Raw genomic sequence first — 24100 nt, 5'->3', positions numbered from 1 at the left:
AATCAGTGAGAAAAAAACCAATGTGTGTGCATGAGATTTCTGAAATGTCATAGTCTTTGCTAGTACTATAAAACACAGCTTAAAATTTGCATTAAAAAAAAATGCAGCAAAAACGCAACTTGTGAACATAGCCTTACTCTGCATTGGGCACCGTAATGGGGAACAGAAGAGGGCCTTCCTCCTCAAGCTGTTCTCATGATGTTGCAAGCTACAATTTTCCAAAATGTCTTTTATGCAGATTTACCTTCACTTGAACTTAGGGGCCAAGCTTGATTCCTGGAAATGAACCTTACAGCATTATCCCTTTACCACCAAACTTTAAGTTGGCACAAGCACAATGCAGTCTGGCCAGTAATGTTTTCATGGTGGCTGTTGCCCAAGCCAGTGCTTACTGTATTAGACTGTCAGATAGATCTGTTACTCCACAGAAAACATTTCCAATGTTCCACAGTCTATTTTCGGCTCTATACCACTCCATCTGATGCTAGACATTGTGCTTGGTGATATCAGGCTTGCTTGCAGTTGCACAGCCATGGAAACCCATGTCATGAAACTCCCAGAGCTTTTTGCGTAGATGTTAATTCCAGAGGAGGTTTGAACTAGGAAGGAAGAAATGTCATGAATTTACTTGTTAGGCTACTTGTACACTTGCGTTCCATAGAGCTGCGCACGGCCGCCGCTAAGGCTGGTTTCACATTCGCGCTTTTTAAGCGCACGCACGGCCGGGGGTAGCTCCGCCCCCGAGCCGGCTCTCTGCCCGGCGTGCCCGCCCCTTCCTTGTAGCGCCGCCTCCTAGCGCACAGCGGCGCCTGCGATCGGCGCACCCTATCTTTAGCATAGGGTGCGCAGATCGTGCGCAGGCCGTGCGCTAGTTGCGCTTTGACCTGCGCTGCGCACTTTTGACGGTGCGCCGTGCGCGCCAAAATCAAACTTTTCGGATTTTGGAGCGCACGGCGCACCGTCAAAAGTGCGCAGGTCAAAGCGCAACTAGCGCACGGCCTGCGCACGATCTGCGCACCCTATGCTAAAGATAGGGTGCGCCGATCGCAGGCGCCGCTGTGCGCTAGGAGGCGGCGCTACAAGGAAGGGGCGGGCACGCCGGGCAGAGAGCCGGCTCGGGGGCGGAGCTACCCCCAGCCGTGCGTGCGCTTAAAAAGCGCGAATGTGAAACCAGCCTAAGCTCCGCCCCCTGCCATGCCTCCTCCGGGCGCAAGACGCTGCATGCGACCTGCGTATCCTATCTTTAGCATTGCGTACGCAGGCCGTGCGCAGGTATGCATTTGCCGGTGCGCCGAGTGCACCAAAATGCAACAGAGTGCGTTTGGCGAAGGTCGGGGCAGGGGGCGGAGCTTAGCGGTGGCCATGCGCAGCTCCAAGGAACGCAAGTGTGCAAGTAGCCTTACCAAGGTGACATTCTGTTAAGGGCTGCGCAGGTATCAGTGGTTTTTTATTAATAGGCCCAGGGGCTTGGTTTTATATACCAGGGCAATAGGCGTGAATGAAAAACTTGTCTAGAATGATTAAGACATGTGTCCCAATATGTCTTCCATACAGTGCATAATGGAGGACGTGCCTTTCTCATACTGGATCTACTTTGTGGTTTTGGTTTTAAAAAAAATTGCAATGTTTTCCCCAAAAAGTGCTGTGTGAAATCACTTTACTCTTAGAACAGAAACTTCATTGATTTCTACAATTCAGTTTTGCTTTCCTATTCTGTCTTTCCTTTGCTATGTTACTTGACGCTAGCATTGTACACTGGTTTCTAGCAGGCCGGCAGACCATAAAATGAAGGTAAAATACAGTATATACTGAGAAAAATGACCATAAGCCTCATACATCGAGTAGAAATCATTTGTAATATTTTCCTTCACTGTCATGTATTATAATGTATCAAATGGAATATCATCCCACTTTAGGACACCAAAGACCTCTCTGAAATCCAGCAGATTACGGAGCGATGGAGAGACCACATGTCTCGCTTTCACCTGGAGCTGCGGCGCAGTGAGGAGTCCAGCAGAGAGAAGCTGCAGATTATCCGCACAGACATGAAGAAGTGGCAGATACATTTTCAGGAAAACGTTTTGTATGTTCCTTATTGGCATATCATTATATGCAGGCTATATCACATCTGGTACTTTATATCCAGTTATATGGTAGGTGTCAGCATACGGCTGACAACTATTGCATGTGTATGGCCAGCCTTACAGGGCCTCCATGATAGGGAACCTGACTGCTGCTACATGCGGCCTCAGACGCTAAATGATGAAGCAAGGTCGACTAGCTAAAATTGCCAGTCCCCGGCGGTTTCTCCCCACCCGCTAGCCCTGAGTGGCAGGTTTTTCCTTATGTGTGAATAGAGAAAAAAATAGAATAATTGCATTAAAACATTAAAGTCCAGATAGCCAATCATGCAAATCAGGTGCACGTGACGTGGCATCAAACTCCATCCCCAAAACAGCCTCTAGCGTATACTCCAAAAAGAAAAGATTACAGCAACATCCCAGATGATAAAGCATTTTTTCTTTCATTAAAACAATAAATCGTCAATGTTTCAACTCTGAGTCTCTCATATAAAGTGACATGAAAAATATGAAATTCAGGGTGCCACATAATTATGCACATCCAGTACAGCACATTAACAAGACACCGGACCAACACATATGGACATATGTAAAAAAAACTAGATGGAGGCCTGATGCTATCACATCGGGAGGGCGGTAATGTCACGATGGGGGCAGGCTTTACAGCGTTAAGAATCTCTCCCCCCATGTGTTCACCCACGTACCCACTCTCTCTTTCCCCATGTGCGGAATTCTCCTGTCTGTGCTTTCTTCTTTGGCCTGTCTACCCAATGTGCTACCCCCCTTGACAGCTGTCTCTCTCCTTCCTGTGCTGTGTTCTCCCCTCATGTGCTGTCCTGTTTGAGCCGTCTCCCCCCTGTGCTCTGTCTCCCTCACCCCTGTGTCTGACCGTGTTCAGAACATTCCCCAGCTCCTGGGCAGGGGAGGAAGCAAAAGACAATACTGACATTACAGCAGGAGATCGCAGAGGATTCATTTTGTGAGGTAAAATATTGTTTAAAAACAGTCAGTGAAATATTTTACCTCACAAAAATGAATCCTCTGTGATCCCCTGCTGTAATGTCAGTATTGTCTTTTGCTTCCTCCCCTGCCCAGGAGATGTGGTATGCTCCATACATCGTCAGACACAGACAATTTTTAAAATGAACTTTCGTTTGTGGGAAAACCCCTTTAATGTGACCGGCTTCCTCTGCCTGTAGACACGTCATACATCTGCCGCCGGGATCAGCCGAATGATTCACTGCGCCTGCGTTCCGCTGTGAGAGTGTGTGTGTGTGTGTGTGTGTGTGTGTGTGTGTGTGTGTGTGTGTGTGTGTGTGGTGCATACGGCGTATAGAGAGTGTGTGTGTGTGGTGCGACGGTGTTCCGCTGATGGTACCGTGCAATAGGTTGGTACCAGCAGCAGTTTCCATATTAAGACACCCATCACTTGGGTGTCCCAATATGGCTGTCGGTGAACTTCCTCGGCTTGAAATCCTGGGATACGGTGACATGTGGGCAGAACAGGAAATGAAAACATTACAAGGCAATTATATAAATAGATGTTTGTGTTTAGGGAGAGACCTCTCACTCAAGAGGAGTGGGCGGGAGAAGCTTCAAGGGATCGGCCTTTTGGAGTAGTCACCTGTGCAGCATGGTCCACGGACGGCTTTTACATTTACAATTTACTCTGAAATGCCGCAGCGTTTTAGAGTAAACGAAAACTGTCTGAAATGCTACAGCCAATATCCGATACATACTATCCCTGGTTGGGGCAGCATTAATCTGCTCTCAGGTTCACTTTAATTAGAAAGAAACCTTTAACGCTCAAATGACCTAACTCCAATTTGGCCCAATTGGCCCTTTTTATAGTCTTTACACCATTACAGAAGCCCTTCAGAATTTTTAGGAGAAAAATGTAAAGCAGAAATAACCTAAGTAATTAATTTCTTAACTTTTGCTATTATTTATACAAGTGTGGATTGCCACTACTATAAGCTGCAAGAAGAAGTCACAGTAGCGATACTACAGGATGTGAAGAACTGGGAAAATGTACGAAGGTTTGACCATTACATAGAACGTGTCTTGATTTTATACAGTGCTTTTGTGGTTGTTTAAATGTTCTAAATTCACAAATTAGTCATTATTATTAAATTGAATTTTAGATATGGTAATGTTACATAAATACTTGTTAAAAAGTAGAAATTCTGTTTGGTTATTTCTGTGGGGAAATGTGATGTTACAACACTATCTCTGAAGATGTAAACTATATTTTGGGGTTTATGATCTTAGATACTAAAACCAGACTGAGAAACTCTATTTTTTACAGTATCTCCAGCTCCTATTAATTATTTTTTTTATTCTATTATGATCATTTATAAATTCTGCAGCATCTTTGTGGCTCACAATCTAGATCAGTATATCTTTGGATTATGGGAGGAAACCCACACAAATTATGAAGTTTGTTTTCCTTCTAATATGCATAAAACCTATCCAAACACAACGATAAGCGTTAAATCAAAATATTTCATCTAGGCAAGTATAATGTTTATGGCCATTAGGTTATTGTCACATGTTTAACCCCTTAGTGACTAAGCTAAATTTATTAAATCTGACCAGTGTCACTTTGTGGTAATAACTCTGGAACGCTTCAACAAATCCCAGTGATTTTGAGATTGTTTATTCGTGACACATTGTACTTTATGATAATGGTAAATTTAGGTCAATGTTTTATTTTTATTTATAAAAAAATATCAGAAATTTGAGAAAAATGTTAAAAAATTTGCAATTTTCAAACTTTGAATGATTATCCCTTTAATCCAGATAGTCATACCACACAAAAACATTCATAAATAACACTTTCCGCATGTCTGCTTTACATCAGCACCATTTGTAAAATGTTCTTTTATTTTGTTAGCATTTTAGGAGGTTTAAAAATGTAGCAGTAATTTTTCATTTCATCAAGGAATTTTATGATAATGTATTTTTTTCTGGACCTATCCAGGTTTGAAGTGACTTTGGGAGTCCTATATAGTGGAAAACCCCCAAAAGTAAAACCATTTTAAAAACCGCACCCCCTGACATATTGAAAACTGCTGTCAGGTAGTTTATTAACCCTTCAGGTGATTTTCAGGAATTAATGCAAAGTGGCATGACAGAAATGAAAAAGTGCATTTTTACCACCTAAATATCGCTGACTTCTGAACAGGTTACAACAGCCATCAGACTCTAAGGCCGCTATTTGGTCATGAATTGCCATGGCAAACATCAGGACCACATAATCATGACCTTAGGGTGCGGATGGGGTAAAGAGGAAGCCCCCACACTCTGTTAACCATTTATATGATGTTGTCACTATTGACAGCAGCATTTAAGGGGTTAAAAAGATTTGGACGGTGCAAACACTGATCGTGGCTGATGCAGCAAGTTGTCAGCTATAGTGTGCAGCTGACAGCTGCTGGATTGTCACCTGTATGGGGATGCTCTTCTCTTATATCACACGTCAGTTAAAAGACGTATTGGCGGTCATTAAGGGGTTAAAATATGAAGTGGCACATTTAGCTTTGAATATTCTGAACGCTCAGGATTTCTGCAGCAGATTTCTAACTGCAACATGTGGGATTAGCTCCAGTGAGGTTCAGTGGAGATAAATTGTGGCTTTCCAAAGTGGAATTTGCTGAAATAATAAATACAAAACCTAGGATAAAAACCAATGAGCAAATACCCTGCAGAAAGTAAATACCGTATTTTTTCTGACTATAAGACACACCAGACCATAAGACGCACCTAGGTTTTAGAGGAGGAAATTAGAGAAAAAATTTGAAGCGAAAAATGTGGTCAATTCCTTGTATATAAGGTCCCCTCATCCCCATCCTGGTATGCATGACCCCTTCATCCCTATCCTAGTATGCACGGCCCCTTTATCCTTATGCTGGTATGATTGGCCCCCATCCCCATCCTAGTATGCAGGGAACCCATCTTCGTCCTGGTATGCATGGCTCCATCCTTATTCTGGTATGATTGGCCCCCAGCCCCATCCTGGTATGCATGCCCCCCTTCAGAAAAACATAAAGAAACCCTTAAGCCATTATATTTACCTTCCTGAGCTCCCTTGCAGCGTCTTGTTCCGATGTCAGCAGCTGATAAATGATTGTAGGCAGCGCATGGCAGTGACATCATGCGCGGCTTACAATCCAAGGACAACTGCCGGAATACTTAATGCTCTCCACGCCGGAACTATGTGCATGGAGAGCAGTGAATATGCACTGCTCTTTAATAGCGAGCAGTGTTAGCCACAGGCGCTGGCTTCCTGCAACTGCCAGTCATTCACATGTGCCTGCCACTAAAGGGAATGAATATTCACGGCATTCCATGCCTATGGGAGTGGAGAGCAGTGAATATTCATTGCCTTAAGTAGCAGGCACATGTGAATGCCTGGCAATTGCAGAAAGCTGGCTGCTGCGGCTAACAGCGTGTCCGCTATTAAAGAGAAATGAATACTCACTGGCCTCCACGCCCACGAGTGTGGAATGCAGTGATTATTCATTTCTCTTTAGCAGTGGACACAGGTGTTGGCCACAGAAGCCGGCTCCTGCCGCCTGTGACCCGCTGTTCCGTCCCTGCCACTCCCCCACCTACTCAACACAGCCAGAGCTGCGAGCCAGAGCAGGTACATCCGGACTCTAAGACTCACCCCCCCATTTTCCTCCACATTTTTGGAGGAAAAAGGTACGTCTTATAGTCCTAAAAATACGGTAAGTAAATGGTAACAGAACGTGTGAATAACACGGGGTACTTAGTTGACAGTATTTTGATCAAAAAAGTGTGCCGGTCTATTTCTTCAGTTTTGTTTTAGTTCCTTGTACTCTGTACATATCGGGGTGTAGCTCCTCCTTTTTGGGCTGTGCATCTTGTCTATATAGCTTTTCACTGGCAAGTGAAAAATAACTAAGTCTGGGTCCTGCTCTGCCTTCCCCCCAAACCTCCGTCTGTATTGAGACCAGCTGGCATGTAGGTGAGATATTGAAGTTAGGGACCATCCTGATTGGGTGCAAGCTTGTCATAGTGGGATCATGGGTTTTATGCTTTTTTTGATCAAAATAGTGTCAACTAGGTACCCTGTTCAATATAAATGTACTATTACTGTTTATTGACCTACTGCAGTGTTTATGGTCTCTGGAGGAATTTCTACAGAAAACTTCAGCAGCAATTCTGTCCTTTGTGAACATAACCTAATATCTTCTGCATAAATTGCATCATTTACTGAAAACTTTCCATTGTTTGATCAATGTAATGCTTTGTTTTTAGCCCCTAAGCTAGCTTGCTGATTAAAAAATGTTGACCCATCTACCATAACGCTGCATTCATACGGTTCTGCAATTGCGGTAAAACTGCAACAACTTTTGCCATGATTTTGGAAATTGTTGCAAAGCAATGCATTTTACAAAGTAAGAACATGCAATAGTAAGTTTACTCAGCACAGTGTGAAGGTTTCTCTTACAGCTCTGCTTTCGATATGCATGTAGATGCTTGCTGAAGAACAACAACGGTTTGAAGGGAATAACGTCCTAAACAGTCAGGAATCTCTTAAAGTTGCCTCTGATATTCAGAAGGAATGGTCTCATTTGGGAGAGAAATTATTAAAAAGACATCAAGGCTTAGATGGGAGCCCAGCACCGGAGCAAAAAGACATGGAAGACCTGAACAACACCATAGAGGAAGTCAGTGAGCAATACAGACGAAGAGCCGAGGGGGAAAACGGTGAGTGACTCTACCATACCAGCACAGGTTAGTAAATCAACAGATAATCAAACGGATTTAGAAAAGTAAAGAAAATAAGTAGGCATGCATTCACTTGTGATTGGAGTTCCCAAGCCTCTGTCCCTCCAGCTCTATTCCCTGCTCAGTGTCGCCTCCTCCTGCTTGACTTGATTGCTCCTTTGCTGTGTGACTTCAAGGAAAAGGACCTGTCAGTCATGCAGGAGATAGGGCAGGAAACAGATGTGGAGAGGAGATGGTTGAAGGGTGCTTCATAGGTTCAAATGTAGATTTCTTGGTAACGAATGAACAGGCTTCCTAGCTAAAGTACTTGTCTTTGAAAGTAGTTACAAGAGCATAGAAATAATTTTGGGGAGTGAAATCCTGCTGACACATTCCCCACCTTAATGTTAGGTCATCAATATCAGATTGATGGGGGGCCTGACACTCCCAATAATCAACTGTTATAAGCTTCAGTGGTGGCAAGATGGAAATGCAATATAATGGAGCTGTAATACAGAAGTGTGGCGCGGCCGGTGGCGGATAACATAGAACAGCTCCTTTAATAAATCTTTTCAATGTGTAGCAGCAGCTGTATAGTGCAGCACAGCTAATATTTGATTTAATAGAAGCTGTTCGGTGGGATCCAGCGGAAGCTGCGAGACATTGAAAGGAGCTGCGCATCACATCCGGCCTTCAGTCAAGTTTATAACATCTGATTGGTTTGGGTACCGGGTAACAGACCTCAAACAATTCGATACGAATGATCTATTCAAGGAGTGGGTCATCAGTATCTTTAGACATAATCCAGTATATTATTGTGTAGTCTCTGTTTTATGCTTTTCCCAATCACTTTGGTCAACAGGAGTGGCCAAAGGCCTCACGTCTTTTCTAAGTAGTTTGGAGAGCTGGTCGTTGCCCATGCATCCTCTCAAACACACCCCCAATGAAATAAAGGAATCCGATTGGTCAAACCTCTATCATCTCTTTCCCGAGTGGACAGCCCATGCGGAACGGATAATGGAACTAATTGGAAACACAGAATCGGAGGAAACTTCGAGTGAGATTACAGTTAGAAAGTAAGGGGAGTACAGCAATATATAGCGATTTACACATTGTCTGTTTCTGTCACATTTCTATGTGGCAATCGGCTGGGCTGCCTTTCTCAACGTCTTTCCATGATTCTCTGTATAGTACGTGTAGCAGCGGCAACAGTCATTGTATTAAAATCAGTGCAGTGGACCAGCAAGTGACACCGCCTGGAATCATGGTCTTGGCGCCTACATCATACAGCTCTCGGATTACATAGCACAAACTTGCTGACAGATTCCCTTGAAGCTTGGCTATGCCTGTGCACATCTACCTTTGCATATTTAAAATTACCAATCTGAATAGTCAGCATGGCGGCGTGTTATAAGATCTGTTTAGGAGCATTCCTGCTATTATTCCTGTGATTGAGTACGGTCATTTGTATCTATGCAGAGTGGAAATGGAAGAGGTCCTGCACATGCTGCAGCACTGGGTACTGACCACTACCAGCGGAACAGAGCGAGACGATCTGCAGCTCACCCAAGAGGTCTGAATGCTGAGTTAGTACAATCTAGAGGAAAACAATGAATGTCTCATGCTCCATGTCTAGTTATCAGCTATAGTGTATGGAATCTAAGGCCTCATTCAGACGTTCCTGATTTCTCTCGTATATAAAGACACATACTGTGTTTCATCAGTGTTTTGGATCCGAGTCCATGTTACAGTCTGTGTTTCATCAGTGATTTTCATGTATGTAAAAATAAATGAATTCCGGAGCTTCTGTATCCAAAGTTAGTCACGGAAGAAGACAGATTGTACGCCGATGTCATCCCTGAGCTTTTCTTGACTGTCACTGACCCTTAGACTTGTGTGAGTAATCTCGATTCCAGACATGGATGGAAAACGGACATGTCTCCATCTCCACAAAAAACATGGACAGCTCAAAGGAGTACAGTGGGTACATGTTCCATCTTTAAAAAGCAGCGATAGAAAACATGCGTGACAAATGGATGTCTGAATGAGGCCTAAAGAGGATAACCACCACAGGCGTGATCCCACCAGGACAGCAGGAGCTATAAAACTCCGCAGGTCTCCACTAGCACGGCCTCCTGCCCGTTAGAGTATTTTATTGTTATATTTGTTTGCTTTCTATCTGATCTATTTTGTGGAAGGAATTGAATAAAAGTTACGTTTTCAATATTATAATACCCCATTACTACTACATAGTGATTTTTTTCTTGCAGATCAAGTTGTAGTTCCAAATGATAACACTCATTTTATTATTTAATATAGTGAAAAACTGTAAAGAAAAATCAGATGGGGTGAAATGGTGACCCCCCCACCCTATCCAGCCCTCCACACTATGATATTTAGGATTTTTTTTAACGACTTTCTTCGTTTGGTATAAACGACCTGGCAACATATTTCTGCAGGTTGCAGACATAACAAAATTTGTCTTGTATCGCCATTTTCTGACACCCATAACTCTTATATTAACATCACAGGGTCTGTCCTCTATGAGCTGATTTGTAGTTCTCATAGCAATATACAGCAATACTATTGTATTGCAGTGTATTATGAAATTGATAATCTACTAGGAAGTCGAACCACAGGCTGGATTACATATTACCCACATTTTTTGGATTATAAGACGCACTCGGCACTCATCTCCCGAGATCTTGGTGCCGAGATCTCCATTTGCGCATGCGCCGTCCCCGGCAGCCATTTTCCCGGAGTCCACCGTATAGTAAACCATGTAATTGCTGGGGCTCTGGGCTTTCACAAAATGTTGGCGGAGCCCCTGCACAACCGAACACCTGCAGCGACGCACAACAAACACCCGCAGCGGCGCACATCCTAACACCCCCTCATCCCAGCCTGCGGCCTGCTGCAACGCTCCACTTTTGCCTCCTCCAGCAGCGACCCCGGGACCTCGCTTCACTGCAGCCACCACCTCCGGTAAGGAACAAGACACATGGATTATAAACACCACCATTTTAATTATTTAAAAAAAGTGTTCTTTCCTATTGTTCTCCTCAAAATTTGGGGTGCGTCTTATAATCTGAAAATACGGTAGTTCTAATATTGAGACTGTCAGTCACCCTGTTGTCATGGCAATCAGCACCCCAAAATCATGTTGCACATTGGAGCTGATGGCTGTCAGAAGTGATGTCCAACATGTTAAAGGTTTTTCCAATTTCAGAAAACTCATGTCCACTGGCTGCAGTTTGTTTAAAAAAAACACTTCACTCACCCTCCCCTGGTCCAGTTCTAAGTCTCTGTTGCTGCTCCTGGTGTCTAATTGTCTGCAGTGCTGATGTCTTGTCGACAGCACTTACAACCAATAAGTTAGATCAGCAGTTTTGCGCCAGTTGACGGCACGACCTGCTGAGCTCACTGATTGGCTGCAGCATTGTGGACGTGGTGTCAGCGCTGCAGAAATTACAGACACTCGGAACAGCGGCGGAGATTCAGCGCTAAATCCGGGAAGGATAAGTAAAGCATAGTTTGTTTGTTTTATTTATTTTTTAAACTGCAGCTGGGTGCAGGGATTTTCCAAAACGCCTTTTAAGGGTAGGTTCACACTTGGCTTTTTTTTAGCGGTTTTTTTTTTCTTTTTTCGGCTGCAAAACCCAATCTCTTGGCAGGAAAGAAGCTGCAAAAAAAAAGCAGGTTTTGCTTGTATTTGTGTGCATTTTTTGCCGTGTTTTTGGCACACTAGATTAGTCTCTTGTGCATGCTGATAAAGTTTAGTGGGAGAAAAAAAAAAAGTGAGTGTACATGTTCGATTTTTTTTTTTTTTTTTTTTTGGACAGAGCCTGGCCTTGAGGAGGGGGGGGGGGGTTTGGGAGAAGAAAATCGCAGCATCCCCAAGTTTGAGCCGATATTCAAATTGCAGGTGACATCGGAGTGCTGTTGGATGTTCGCGGACTGACAGAATGGAGAAGACGGAGACTTTTTTTTCCTCCATCTCCTCCTCATCCAAGAGAATCGGAGCACACTATGATCACACTCTGACCAGAGCTTGATCAGTGTCAGATGCATATTCAATCCTATTTTCTTGGCTGAATCTATGGTCATCTGCACCTGCCCTAAAGGGAAATTAAGAGGAGAGAGGACGGACTACACGAGATGAAAACTATGGGAGATGTTTGTTTTTTTTAACAATTTATATGAGACAGTAGAACGCTGTTAGAAAACAACATGTCCTACAGCCTCCGACTCGCCTTGTTTGTTGCTCCACCTCTCTCCTCGTAATGTTCCAACATAACTGCTTGTGCTTCAAGGGGTTGTCCCCTACTTTACCACTGATGACCTATCCTTAGGGTAGGTCATCAATGTCTGATCAAGAGCTGTGACATCCGGCACCCCCACTGATCTGCTGTTCTTGGTGTCGGGCAGAACTGCTCAGTTACGGACCTGCACAGCGCAGCCCTGTCTAGTGGCCATAGCCGGGTACTGCACATCCGTCCTCTATGGATTTGAATATGGGGTGGATGTGCAGTACTCTATACAGGTGATGGAACTGTGCTGTGCAGCTCTATAACTGGTCAGTTCCAGCCGACACTGGGACCAGCCGATGGGCGCCAGCAGTGCCGAGTGTTGCACCCCAACCGATCAGACATTGCTGACCTAAGGATAGGTCATCGATGTTAACGTAGTGGACAACCTCTTTCGGCTGTTATCTCACCTTTGATATACACACAGTAGTCCCAATTTATCATTTGCACTTTTTTTTAGGTCACCTATTTTTTTCTGTCTACAGGTATTTGCTGATGTTTATTGCGTCAAATTCTTCAAAACAGCATACAAAGCTTTAGGAATTTGGCACAAAGTCAAAAAAAGGACTTCTTTCCTGTCGTTATCCATTTTTAAGACTTTTTGAACAAACAGTCACATCTTTTCAAAATGTCACGAGAGATGCGGCTTTTCGGAAACGCATAAAACTACACAGAAGGGGACTGGAGTAGAGTTACGCCAAATTTGGCAGCTTTTTTAAAAAAAAAGTTGCAATCGACGAGTCAGGCGAAAACATTTGGAAATGCTAAACTCCGTCTACAAAGCGGAAAACAAAAAGGACGAGCACATATAAAATAGACTTACGCGTAAACAAAAAAAAAGGCACAAAATTAGACGAAAAACAGGTAAAAATTAATCAGGGACAGTCCTTACTGTCTTCTTGCTGTGTCGTTATGGCAGGCTTTGTGTTTAGTAATGTGACAGGAGCTATTTTGAAAGACTTTTTTATTGCCCCCTAAGCAAGACAAGCGTAAATAAATAATTAGAATGAGTGAATTTATTTGTAACAATGTATTTTTTCATTTATGTCCTGGAAAACCCCTTCAAGGACAAGACACCAGATCACAAATCCAATCCCTACACATGTTTCGCAGTTAGCTTTTTCAAGGGGTTATGCCAACAAAGGAAGAATATAATACTAATGGGCGTCTTAAAATGGTGACACAAACCAATTTTTTTTTTCCGGGGGGGGGGGGGGAGGGAGAGAACATAACTTTTAATCCACTGGAATAAATTAAAAAAAAGTATGCTTAGTATCTCACCATAATCATAGTAAGCCTGTAGAATGATGTAGCTAGGTCATTTTTACTGCACACTGAAAGCTGTAATTATGAAACAAAAAAATATGGCGGAACTGCATTTACCTTTAGTTTTTTTTTTAGTTTTTTATTTCCATGAATGGTGTCCACTCAAAACTACAACTCGACCCGCAAAAAAACAAAACTCCATATCGCTATGTAAACAGGAAAAATAAAAAATTATATCTCTTGGAAGAAGGCAAGGGAGAAACAAAGTGAAAAAAAAATTGTCCGCATCATTGAGGGGTTAAATATACTGCTCTGACATGAGAATATACTCTTCGTATATTACAACATTGCAGAACTTTGTACTCTTACCGCAGGTTACGGGCCTCCATACAGCAATGGTGCAGTACATGGTGAATGTCCTCATGCTGCTGTCGCCCGACTACCCTTCTGATTTGGACCTTTTGGATCCCACGGTGGCTGCTTGGTTTGAAGAAGGGGCGTTTTCAGCTCCAGTTACTTTGCAGCAAATGCAAAAAGAAGCTTTTTCCTTATCTGAAAAAGTGAACAGTTTCTCTTTTTACATTATTAAGTGAGTGGAAGTATATGGTAACTAGCATAAATTATTACAGATGGCAGCGTGTAAAGCAGAAATCCTCTCTCCATCACAGATGTTGCCAGGAGTTGGTAGAACACAACCCTATAGTGGATGAAGATGGTTATGAGTTGAGACAGCTGCAGTCGATTAAGGTAACGGTGACCTATACTACAGTACTGATTGTGGACCTGACAGCGGATACATGGCGCCAGAGCCAAGGGCAGCACGTAGCAGACACTGGCTGTATGACCTCAGCCGGGCATGCGAGAAATGCATACTTTAAGAACTGTCAGGGACCGAGCAGCACTTGAGACTAGTCAGACAGGCGGTTCCCTGGCATCTTCTCCCCGCCCACTGCCGTGGAGTGACAGGTCTCTCTCACTACACGCATGTAGAGAGACACCAGCCAATCGAGCAGCAGGTGGGGAGAAGCTGCCGGGGATTTGCCTGTCCAACTAGTGTTCCTGTGCAGCTCAGTCCCCTGCGCTTTCTCCCCACCCGCTGCCCTCGATCGAGCAGCAACGATCAGCTGTCAGGTTACTAAAGGATAAATAAAATAATTATATGACTAATGTAATTCTATTTTAATATGGCTTTTCTGTTGAACATTTATTAATTACAATAGTTGCAGTAGTTTCCATCCAGGATGGGAGAAACTGTAGACAAATGTTTCCCGCCCCAGTGATCCGCTAAAAACTGAAACAAGATAGAACCTCCTGAGAAACATCAGTACTTTACAGGCTGAAAGTCTTGGTGATTTATCACAACGGCTACTGATGGAATTGCAGTAGCAACTAACAACTGAATCTAGGTATTCATCCCCTTTTTATTATTTCCCTTCTAAATGCAAAGTTAATTAACTTTCTAAATAGTATTCATTAATTTTTTTTTACCATTTTCCTGTTGCAGAGGATCTGCAAATCCATTATCTAGCGGAGTGCTTTGTATAAATGTTAGAAATCTGGCAGAGGTCTTGGTTCTCTTTTGTCTCTCGTCATCTCTCAGTTTAGAGATAGCAACAGTTTAGGGTGGGAGTTGTGCCCTGCTCTCCACAGTATGGACAGGGAAGAAAGCATGTACATCCTCAGTGAGTGAAGACGGAAAAGGTCTGAAAAGGAGTAATGCACATTGAGAAATAAGTGCTAAATACAGTAGCTGTTCTAATAGATGAGCTAACAATGACAGTGGTACGCTCAATACACACATGGTTCATGCATTATGGTTGTACCTATACCCCTTCCCTATAGCTTCTCCCATTCCTCAGATGATATGGATGGACACGTGTCTTTTTTTCAACCATCCTAATTATGCAACGTCACATCCAGTCTTTACTTGGAGAAACACTGTACTCAAGATCCAACATTATTAAATAAGTCTTAGACTTGATGAAGCCAGTGTACTTCTTTTGAAAGTCTATGTCCAAATAACTATATAATCCCCTTTGAGAGTTTTCCTGCCTATTACGATGAACATTTTATGAGTCCAGCTCTTGCTTTCACCTGGTCTTTTAAAAAAAAAAATGCTCATTTTCAAATCAGAATTATATAGAAAATTAGACATCGACTTTCAAAGTAAGTACATCAGCTTCGTCAGGCCTAATTTTTAAATTTAATAATTTATGCAGTTTATATTGTGAAATCTCATGACTGATCTGCTTTAACACAATGAAATATGATTGGTTTCTTGAGTTTTATGCATCCACCAGGTTCCATTCCAAAACCATAAAGGAAAATTTTCTTTCACTTTCTCCTTCAGAGTTCTTGCAGTGAATGGATTGAAACGTGCCAGATGCTTCTCTCAAACATAACAGACTATGCTGCTCCAACAGAGATGGCAGAAGAATCACAAAACACAGAAAACAAAGAGGTTACATATACAGTAAAACTGTTACATAGGGCAGGAATACCAGCAGGGATAGTTTTTGGCAATGGGAACCGCAGAGGCAAACTAAAACTTCCCTGTATTATTTCCCAGTATATAGCGGAATTATTTGGTACCTGTTTTCAAGCAATACAGAGCTCCAGTATATGTTCTTCAGCTCATGTGGGAAAACTTAGCTAAAAAATAAATAGAACTTAAAGGGAACTTGTCACCAGACCCTGATTTCAGCTATATGTCACTTATCGAGCTGCTTTCTTACAGTTTTGATAAAATAACAGGTTTATCAGCAGGAGATTATCACTAGAGGACTAGCAAACCTACCGCCAAACAACTGTTAGATCTGCAGCAGATAAAACAGTGATTATATTAAAACTGCAGCAAATAGCCCAATATGGGATACATTGTTGGACACAGGGTCTCTGCCCCTATATGAAGCTGCTAGAAGACGGAGTAGCAAAAACCTGTTGACAGATTTAGGTTTTTATTTTAGCAATTAAAATTAAATGTGCAATAAAATGGCATACACTGTGTGTAAGTTAAGTGGGTCACATTTATAAAAAGACGTAGCATACATCACTTTTTTTTTTCTTGTGTTCAGATTTGTACATAAATATTAAAAAAAACAACAACATTGCTAGGCAGCACTAATTTATTATAGACTAGCCCTGGTTTTGGAGCAAAATACAATTAAAATAAATTTATGTATCCTGCAGGATCTACCATTAGGATACATTTTGCACTTGTAAATACTGGGTACCCCCAAGCATAAAGACTTTATCCAGGACTATTGTTTTTATTTCATTATGGGCCTAAAAACGGACAGCTAGTTGCTACCTACCTGACTGCTGTGCCCAACACAGCCGACCTCTGCCGGCACAGATCTGTCACTGACAGCTTCTGCCGGTGACTCGGGAGCTTCCGATGGATTCATGTCAACAGACCAGCGGCTTCTCTTCTGCTCTATTGACAGGCCATGACTGCCGACGTCATGCTCATTGACAGCTGGTTCCCCACCGCCTAACTTTGGGGAGCTGGCTGTCAATCAGTATGATGTTGGCTATCGACAAAGCAGCCTGGAAGAAGAGATGCTGTGTTCACATGGATCAGCTAAATCGCCGACAGGAGCGGTCAATGACGGCTCTGAGCAGAACAGGCAAGTATAGTAGTTAGCAACTACCTGCCTGTTAGTTTTTAGGCCCATAGTAAAAAAAAAAAAAAAAAAATTCAAAATAACTCCTGTAAATATTTTACAAAAAACCCTTCGGTTTTGAGGATAGATAGGAATTCTGTTTTCTGTGCATGTTAGGCGTTGTGCACCTGTTGGAGAAACTCATTGCAATGAGTTCAGTCGGACTCCATTTCTGCACCTGTCCGGCAGTGTCAGTCTTTTCGGAGGGGCCAAAGAACGTAGTCGACAAATCAGTTGAAGCCCATGAAAGCATCTTATATTTAAAGTTGTGTCCACTATGTCCTAGTTTAGCGCACGGAGGTCTCACACTACAGACACGTCTGCCCAGGACGTCGTGAGGATCATTGGTTACGATGGCAACATTTGTAAGAAAGCATTGAAGGAAGAGGAAATTCCAGTTTTTGCACAGGTCAGACATGTATTTCATGAACACTTGTATTTTACACTCTAGTAATAGAGCATTCAGCCATATACATGAGTTACACGTCAGTGCTGTGCAATTAATAGACAGTAACTGTTTCTAATGTAGGGTGTCCTCACAGCTAGCCGGCCCAGCACCCCTCGCTCCATACAAGCATTTGAGTCACTGACCTCTTTGGAGCAACTGGAAAAGCGTCTCCTGTAAGTACTATTTTTATTTTGTGTGATTTATAGTTTACAAAATAAAAAAAATTCAGGATAGTTTCTGCCCACATTTTATAAAATACCACAATTTATATGATTTATTGCATTTGTTCATTTTAAAGTATTATTTTTATCAATTAACAAGATTCAATTCTAGGAATAATTGCAGACCGTTTTTAAAGAAACCCAGCAGAGAGGTTGTTCCAAACATTTTGTAAAACTAACCACAGATCTTCTGTGGGTGTAGGCTTGCACAAATCCTTGTCTCTTTATGTAATCCATTATGAACTCAGTGATGTTGACATCAGGGCTCTGTGGGGGCCATGTCATCACTTCCATGACTTTGTTATATTTTCCGGTCACAGGATATACACCATGGTAAGACTGAGCAGCCACAAGACACAAGGTAGTAGTTATACTGCATAAACAATGTCTCTCCTAGGCAAAGATTTCATTAGGGTATCATATTGATTGGGGTATCAATATGCGCTGTTCAAGATTTTTGAGGAAACTTGGTGCAGCAGATGAGAGACACATTATGATTTTTTGCCTTCAAAATCAGAAGATGTCCAGCAGTTCCATCAGCTTAGAACTGGCTTCAACCAGTGGGCCCAACTATATTCATCTACTGTTCAGGAAAGACTGGCCAGAAGTGGTCTTCATGTAAATATTGTAGCCAACAAGCCATACCTTTGACACGGAAACAATCCAACCAACTCAACTATGCATAAAAACATAGGACCTGGGGTGTAGGAAAATTGCAGCATGTGCTCTGGACTGACGAGTCAAAATGTGACATTTTTGGCTGTAAAAGAAGGCAGTTTGTTCACCAAAAGGCTACAGATCTGTACAATAATGAGCATCTGCAGGCAATCGTGAAGCATGGCGGACGTTGCTAGTAAGTTGGGGCTGCAATTCTGCAAAAACGGTTTGCGATTTGATCAAGACTAATATCCTCAATGCTAATAAATACAAGCAGATACTTCATCATGCAGTACCATCAGCGAGGCATCTGGTTGACCCAAAATTTATTTTTGTTAGACTAATGAGATGCAGTGAATCCTCTAAGCCTTAGTTCCGGGTGGGCGCAAGAAGCTCAGATATTGATGCAGGAACTCATGTGAGATCTGACACACAGAGGAATCTAAGGAGCAGCATGACAGATGAAGTTGAACCCATCAGGGATGAATACAAGCACAAACACCAACAGGAAAGAAGGTGGAACACGCAAAACAAAGGACTACAGTCCACAGGTGTTTGTGTCTAAATTGGCCATAAATAAGGCTATGGAGATTGTCATTGATTCTCTCCGGACAACTTGCAAAATTTGATGCAGAGCTGAGAGCAGCAGACCCAGGTGAAGGAAACTAAGCCGGGGATACCCTGCACAGATGTGTTATAATTTTGCAGCAGAACAACAACCACAAACATACAGCCAATGGAATTAAGAACTATCATCATAGTAAAGAACAAGGAGTCCTGGAAGTGGCGATATAAACCCACTGAGCCCCGATCTCAACTCCCTGTCGAGTTCCGTCAAAACCAGGGCTGTGGAGTCCGTAAGCCAAACCTGCGACTCAGACTCCTCAATTTCCCTTACACCGACTCCAACTCCGACTCCACCTCCCACACATATTGCTTATATTTAAGTGAAAAATTTATTGTAGTACAATGTGAATATCAGACATTAAATCATTTTTATGATCCAATAATCAAGATCTTTAGATAGAACAGAATATATATTTATTGGAATACAACTTTAGAACACAAAAAACTGTAATGAATTGTAAATATGTAATACACTATGTAATATTGATTACATATATACAGTACAGACTAAAAGTTTGGACACACCTTCTCATTCAAAGAGTTTTCTTTTATTTCATGACTATGAAAACTGTAGATTCACTCTGAAGGCATCAAAACTATGAATTAGCACATGTGAAATTATATAATTAACAAAAAAGTGTGAAACAACTGAAAATGTCTTATATTCTAGGTTCTTCAAAGTAGCCACCTTTTGCTTTGATTACTGCTTTGCACACTCTTGGCATTCTCTTGATGAGCTTCAAGAGGTAGTCACCGGAAATGGTCTTCCAACAGTCTTGAAGAAGTTCCCAGAGATGCTTAGCACTTGTTGGTCCTTTTGCCTTCACTCTGCGGTCCAGCTCACCCCAAACCATGTCGATAGGGTTCAGGTCTGGTGACTGTGGAGGCCAGGTCATCTGGCGTAGCACCCCATCACTCTCCTTCTTGGTAAAATAGCCCTTACACAGCCTGGAGGTGTGTTTGGGGTCATTGTCCTGTTGAAAAATAAATGATGGTCCAACTAAACGCAAACCGGATGGAATAGCATGCCGCTGCAAGATGCTATGGTAGCCATGCTGGTTCATTATGCCTTCAATTTTGAATAAATCCCCAACAGTGTCACCAGCAAAGCACCCCCACACCATCCCACCTCTTCCTCCATGCTTCACGGTGGGAACCAGGCATGTAGAGTCCATCCGTTCACCTTTTCTGTGTTGCACAAAGACACGGTGGTTGGAACCAAAGATGTCAAATTTGGACTCATCAGACCAAAGCACAGATTTCCACTGGTCTAATGTCCATTCCTTGTGTTCTTTAGCCCAAACAAGTCTCTTCTGCTTGTTGCCTGTCCTTAGCAGTGGTTTCCTAGCGGCTATTAAACCATGAAGGCCTGCTGCACAAAGTCTCCTCTTAACAGTTGTTGTAGAGATGTGTCTGCTGCTAGAACTCTGTGCATTGACCTGGTCTCTAATCTGAGCTGCTGTTAACCTGTGATTTCTGAGGCTGGTGACTCGGATGAACTTATCCTCCTCAGCAGAGGTGACTCTTGGTCCTTTCCTGGGGCGGTCCTCATGTGAGCCAGTTTCGTTGTAGCGCTTGATGGTTTTTTGCCACTGCACTTCGGGACACTTTCAAAGTTTTCCCAATTTTTCAGACTGACTGACCATTCATATTATGGCAAGAAAAAAGCAGCTAACAGTCTATTCAGTAGGACTATCAGCTGTGTATCTACCAGACTTCTGCACAACACAACTGATGGTCCCAACCCCATTTATAAGGCAAGAAATCCCACTTATTAAACCTGACAGGGCACAGCTGTGAAGTGAAAACCATTTCCAGTGACTACCTCTTGAAGCTCATCAAGAGAATGCCAGGAGTGTGCAAAGCAGTAGTCAAAGCAAAAGGTGGCTACTTTGAAGAACCTAGAATATAAGACATATTTTCAGTTTCACACTTTTTTGTTAATTATATAATTCCACACGTGTTAATTCATAGTTTTGTTGGCTCTTCAGAGTGAATCTACTATTTTCATAGTAATGAAAATAAAGAAAACTCTTTGAATGAGGTGTGTCCAAACTTTTGGTCTGTACTGTGTATATATAACACTATGACTTATCTTGGCTAAGACAAAGCCTAGATCCTCAGGCTACATTCACACCATGGGCGTAGCCAGGATCAAACCTGGGGGGGGCAGAACCTCATACTGTTCCGCAGAATCTCATACTGCACACCTCAGCTGCTGCAGAACCTCATACTGCACACCCCTACACTTGAAAATAAAGCCTGCACCTTAAGAAGATGTGGTCGTGATGAATACAGTCTATTTATTCCAACTATCAATTGATGTTGAAGTGTTACTGAAGACGAGCAATGCCTGTCCTGGGCGTCCTTTTGGGCAGCTATGTGGTGTACCTGACTGGTGCTAAAAAAAAGGAGTGTTAGTCTGTGTGCTATCCGGTTTTCATTCTTTTTGGTACAAATACGATATGGATAGACAGATATGGATAGAGCAGATTTCTAATCTGCTTTTGCTATTGAAAACATTATCTATGAGCTCAAAAACCTTTCAGGTGATGCAGTTTTTTAAAAAGATAATCTGCTTTTGCAGCTGAAAAAGGTATCCTCAAAAAACGCAGGAAAAACGCTGTGTGTGAATATAGCCTTAGATCAGGAATATAACAGCCATTTATAGGACATTTCATAACTTTCCCAAATTCCTATGAAAAAATATTCAGCACATCATGCATTGAACTACTGTACCCAATTTATTATATATTTTAGGAGTCGGTCCATTTTATACCGACTCCAACACCGACTCCACCAAAATGAGCTCCGACTCCACAGCCCTGGTCAAAACGGTGTGCTAGTGTACCTAGAAGAACAGATGCTGTTTTGAAGGCAAAGGTTGATAGCACAAAATATTGATTTGATTTAGATTTCGCTTTTATTCACCTTGTATTTTAATTGATAAAAATAAAACTACTGACACTTCTATTTTTTTTTTTAAGTGATCTTACTATGCAGCATTTTTTCTACACCTTCCAAAAACTTTTCAACAGTCATGCAAAAACAATCCTTCACTACCACAGCAGCCAGCAATGAAATAGGCGTTCAGGGATGATTCTGAGATGTCAGTGAATGCCTTTATCGATTTTTTTTATTTCAATATTTACAAGCCTGATTCACTTGCTAGGGAAGCAGAACTGAGAGCTCAGACATCTGAAGAGCGGTCCGAAAGTCTGGAGGAAGAACTCAAAGCAGCATTGCAAAAGATACAGGAACTAGAAGTAAAATCCTCCGTAGAAAAAGAAAACAAAAAAGAATTTGATGGTAAGAAGACCACTAAATAACATGGAGAGATTGCTATATTGCTTCACCCAAGATACAGGAGATCACGTAGATTAGTAGATTTGTACAAGTCAGTGCCCCAAATATTGGACACAATTTAGTGAGAGCTCAGTGCTAGTTTTCTTCCCATTAAAAGGGTCTTTCTATCTGATAGTGATGGTTTATCACTAGGCTGTGCCACTGCTTTGATTGTTAAAGGGGTATTGCCAACTTCAACAAAGGAGCAGTGTCCCCCAATGAAACGATAGAGAGACTCTTAAAGTAGCATAAACGTCCTACTTACGTACAAGCGTAACTTATGTTTTACTGTGTAATAGGAAAAAAAGGCCTCAAGTGTTCTTAAAGGGGTTCTCTGGGAAATGTCATGAAATAAATAGACATTTAAATATTAAAGCTATGCTTTATCTAATGCATTCTTTCAGGATTTCAAAGATGGCACCTGCCATATGTCATTGTGGAGCCCCAGAAGACACACAGCAGGTTGGGCTAAAGAAAATTTTTTTTTTTTTTTTTTTATCTTCTCCTACAATCAGTCTCCTTCACTTTGCGTTCTGTCAGGCTGACTGGACAGTGGAATGTGTGTTCATGAAGCCGGACATGGCGCCGCTCTGTCGTGACCTCTACCTCCGGCAGACAGGGCGCCGCTCTGTCGTGTCGCTCTGTCATGACCTCTGCCTCCGGCAGACAGGGCGCCGCTCTGTCGTGACCTCTGCCTCCGGCAGACAGGGCGCCGCTCTGTCGTGACCTCTGCCTCCGGCAGACAGGGCGCCGCTCTGTCGTGACCTCTGCCTCCGGCAGACAGGGCGCCGCTCTGTCGTGACCTCTGCCTCCGGCAGACAGGGCGCCGCTCTGTCGTGACCTCTGCCTCCGGCAGACAGGGCGCCGCTCTGTCGTGACCTCTGCCTCCGGCAGACAGGGCGCCGCTCTGTCGTGACCTCTGCCTCCGGCAGACAGGGCGCCGCTATGTCGTGACCTCTGTCTCCGGCAGACAGGGCGCCGCTATGTCGTGACCTCTGCCTTCAGTGGATGTTCTTCACGCAGACCATTCTACTACGTGTCCTCTGAAATACAGGATGGGCTGCACAGTGATATATAGCAGGTGCCATCTTTGATATCCTGACAGAGTGCACTAAAGAATATTTTTGCTAAATAAATATATGTATAAAAAGGTTTATTTAAATTTCTATTTTTATTATGTTTCTCAGAGAATCCCTTTAAATCAGTAAGTTACTCAGCTTATTAATATATTTCATGTCTCAAATGTGCTCCCACTGTTCATCTATAAGAGCCCTTTCTGGGTCCTGGAATAATACAGTATAAGGTTTGCAATTTCAAGCACATTACCGATGTTGTGTGAAGGGGGCTTGCTGACAACTCATTACAATCCTTGCACAGTGTCTATTCATCAGCTGTGACAGGCTTAGGTACTGAAATGAGCAGTCAGGCAGCCCCCTCACACTCAGCACTATGTTCTTGAAATGGTAAATTCTGTATACGTTAGGCACAATCAGCACAGCACCTTCCGGGACCAGGGACCGGAGATTTCTGATGAAAACTTGGGAAGCATTTGAAACATGACATATATATGTTAATAACTAATTTAAGGACAACTTTTAAAAATAGGAAAAACTCTTAACTCTTGACAGATCTCCAGTCGATGAGTTGACTGCATTGGGTCTCGTAGCTGGAACCTCCTATGATAAGATATTTATAATATTTCCAATGGATATATTTCAGAAATGCATTTTCAGAAAATCCCTCT

The 24100-nt window shown here is 42.6% G+C and overlaps 2 protein-coding genes across 5 annotated transcripts in view; one reads left to right on the top strand and one right to left on the bottom strand.

Moving 5' to 3' along the window:
• The window catches only part of AXDND1 (axonemal dynein light chain domain containing 1), a 66423-nt gene that overhangs the window by 39706 nt on the left and 2617 nt on the right, over positions 1 to 24100 (top strand). Inside the window, exons 13-23 of one of the 4 annotated variants that reach the window (XM_073571371.1) lie at positions 1917 to 2083; positions 4037 to 4112; positions 7586 to 7820; positions 8683 to 8896; positions 9300 to 9393; positions 13768 to 13982; positions 14062 to 14140; positions 15744 to 15854; positions 17345 to 17467; positions 17588 to 17679; positions 22184 to 22320. In XM_073571371.1, the coding sequence (XP_073427472.1) occupies positions 1917 to 2083; positions 4037 to 4112; positions 7586 to 7820; positions 8683 to 8896; positions 9300 to 9393; positions 13768 to 13982; positions 14062 to 14140; positions 15744 to 15854; positions 17345 to 17467; positions 17588 to 17679; positions 22184 to 22320 (1543 nt within the window). The other 3 variants (XM_073571373.1, XM_073571372.1, XM_073571374.1) reach the window with 3 other exon arrangements.
• Positions 13819 to 24100, bottom strand: part of NPHS2 (NPHS2 stomatin family member, podocin) — a 42194-nt gene continuing 31912 nt past the window's right edge. Inside the window, exons 9-10 of the transcript XR_012231414.1 lie at positions 14882 to 15096; positions 13819 to 13945 (exon numbers count right to left, since the gene is read on the bottom strand). The gene's annotated coding sequence lies outside the window, so the exon portion shown is untranslated. The remainder of the gene's footprint in view (positions 13946 to 14881; positions 15097 to 24100) is intronic.

The sequence above is a fragment of the Dendrobates tinctorius genome, unplaced genomic scaffold, assembly GCF_039654945.1.
Source record: "Dendrobates tinctorius isolate UK_male_01 unplaced genomic scaffold, ASM3965494v1 ptg000029l, whole genome shotgun sequence".
Lineage (NCBI taxonomy): Eukaryota > Metazoa > Chordata > Amphibia > Anura > Dendrobatidae > Dendrobates > Dendrobates tinctorius.
This window is presented reverse-complemented; position numbering and strand designations above follow the sequence as displayed.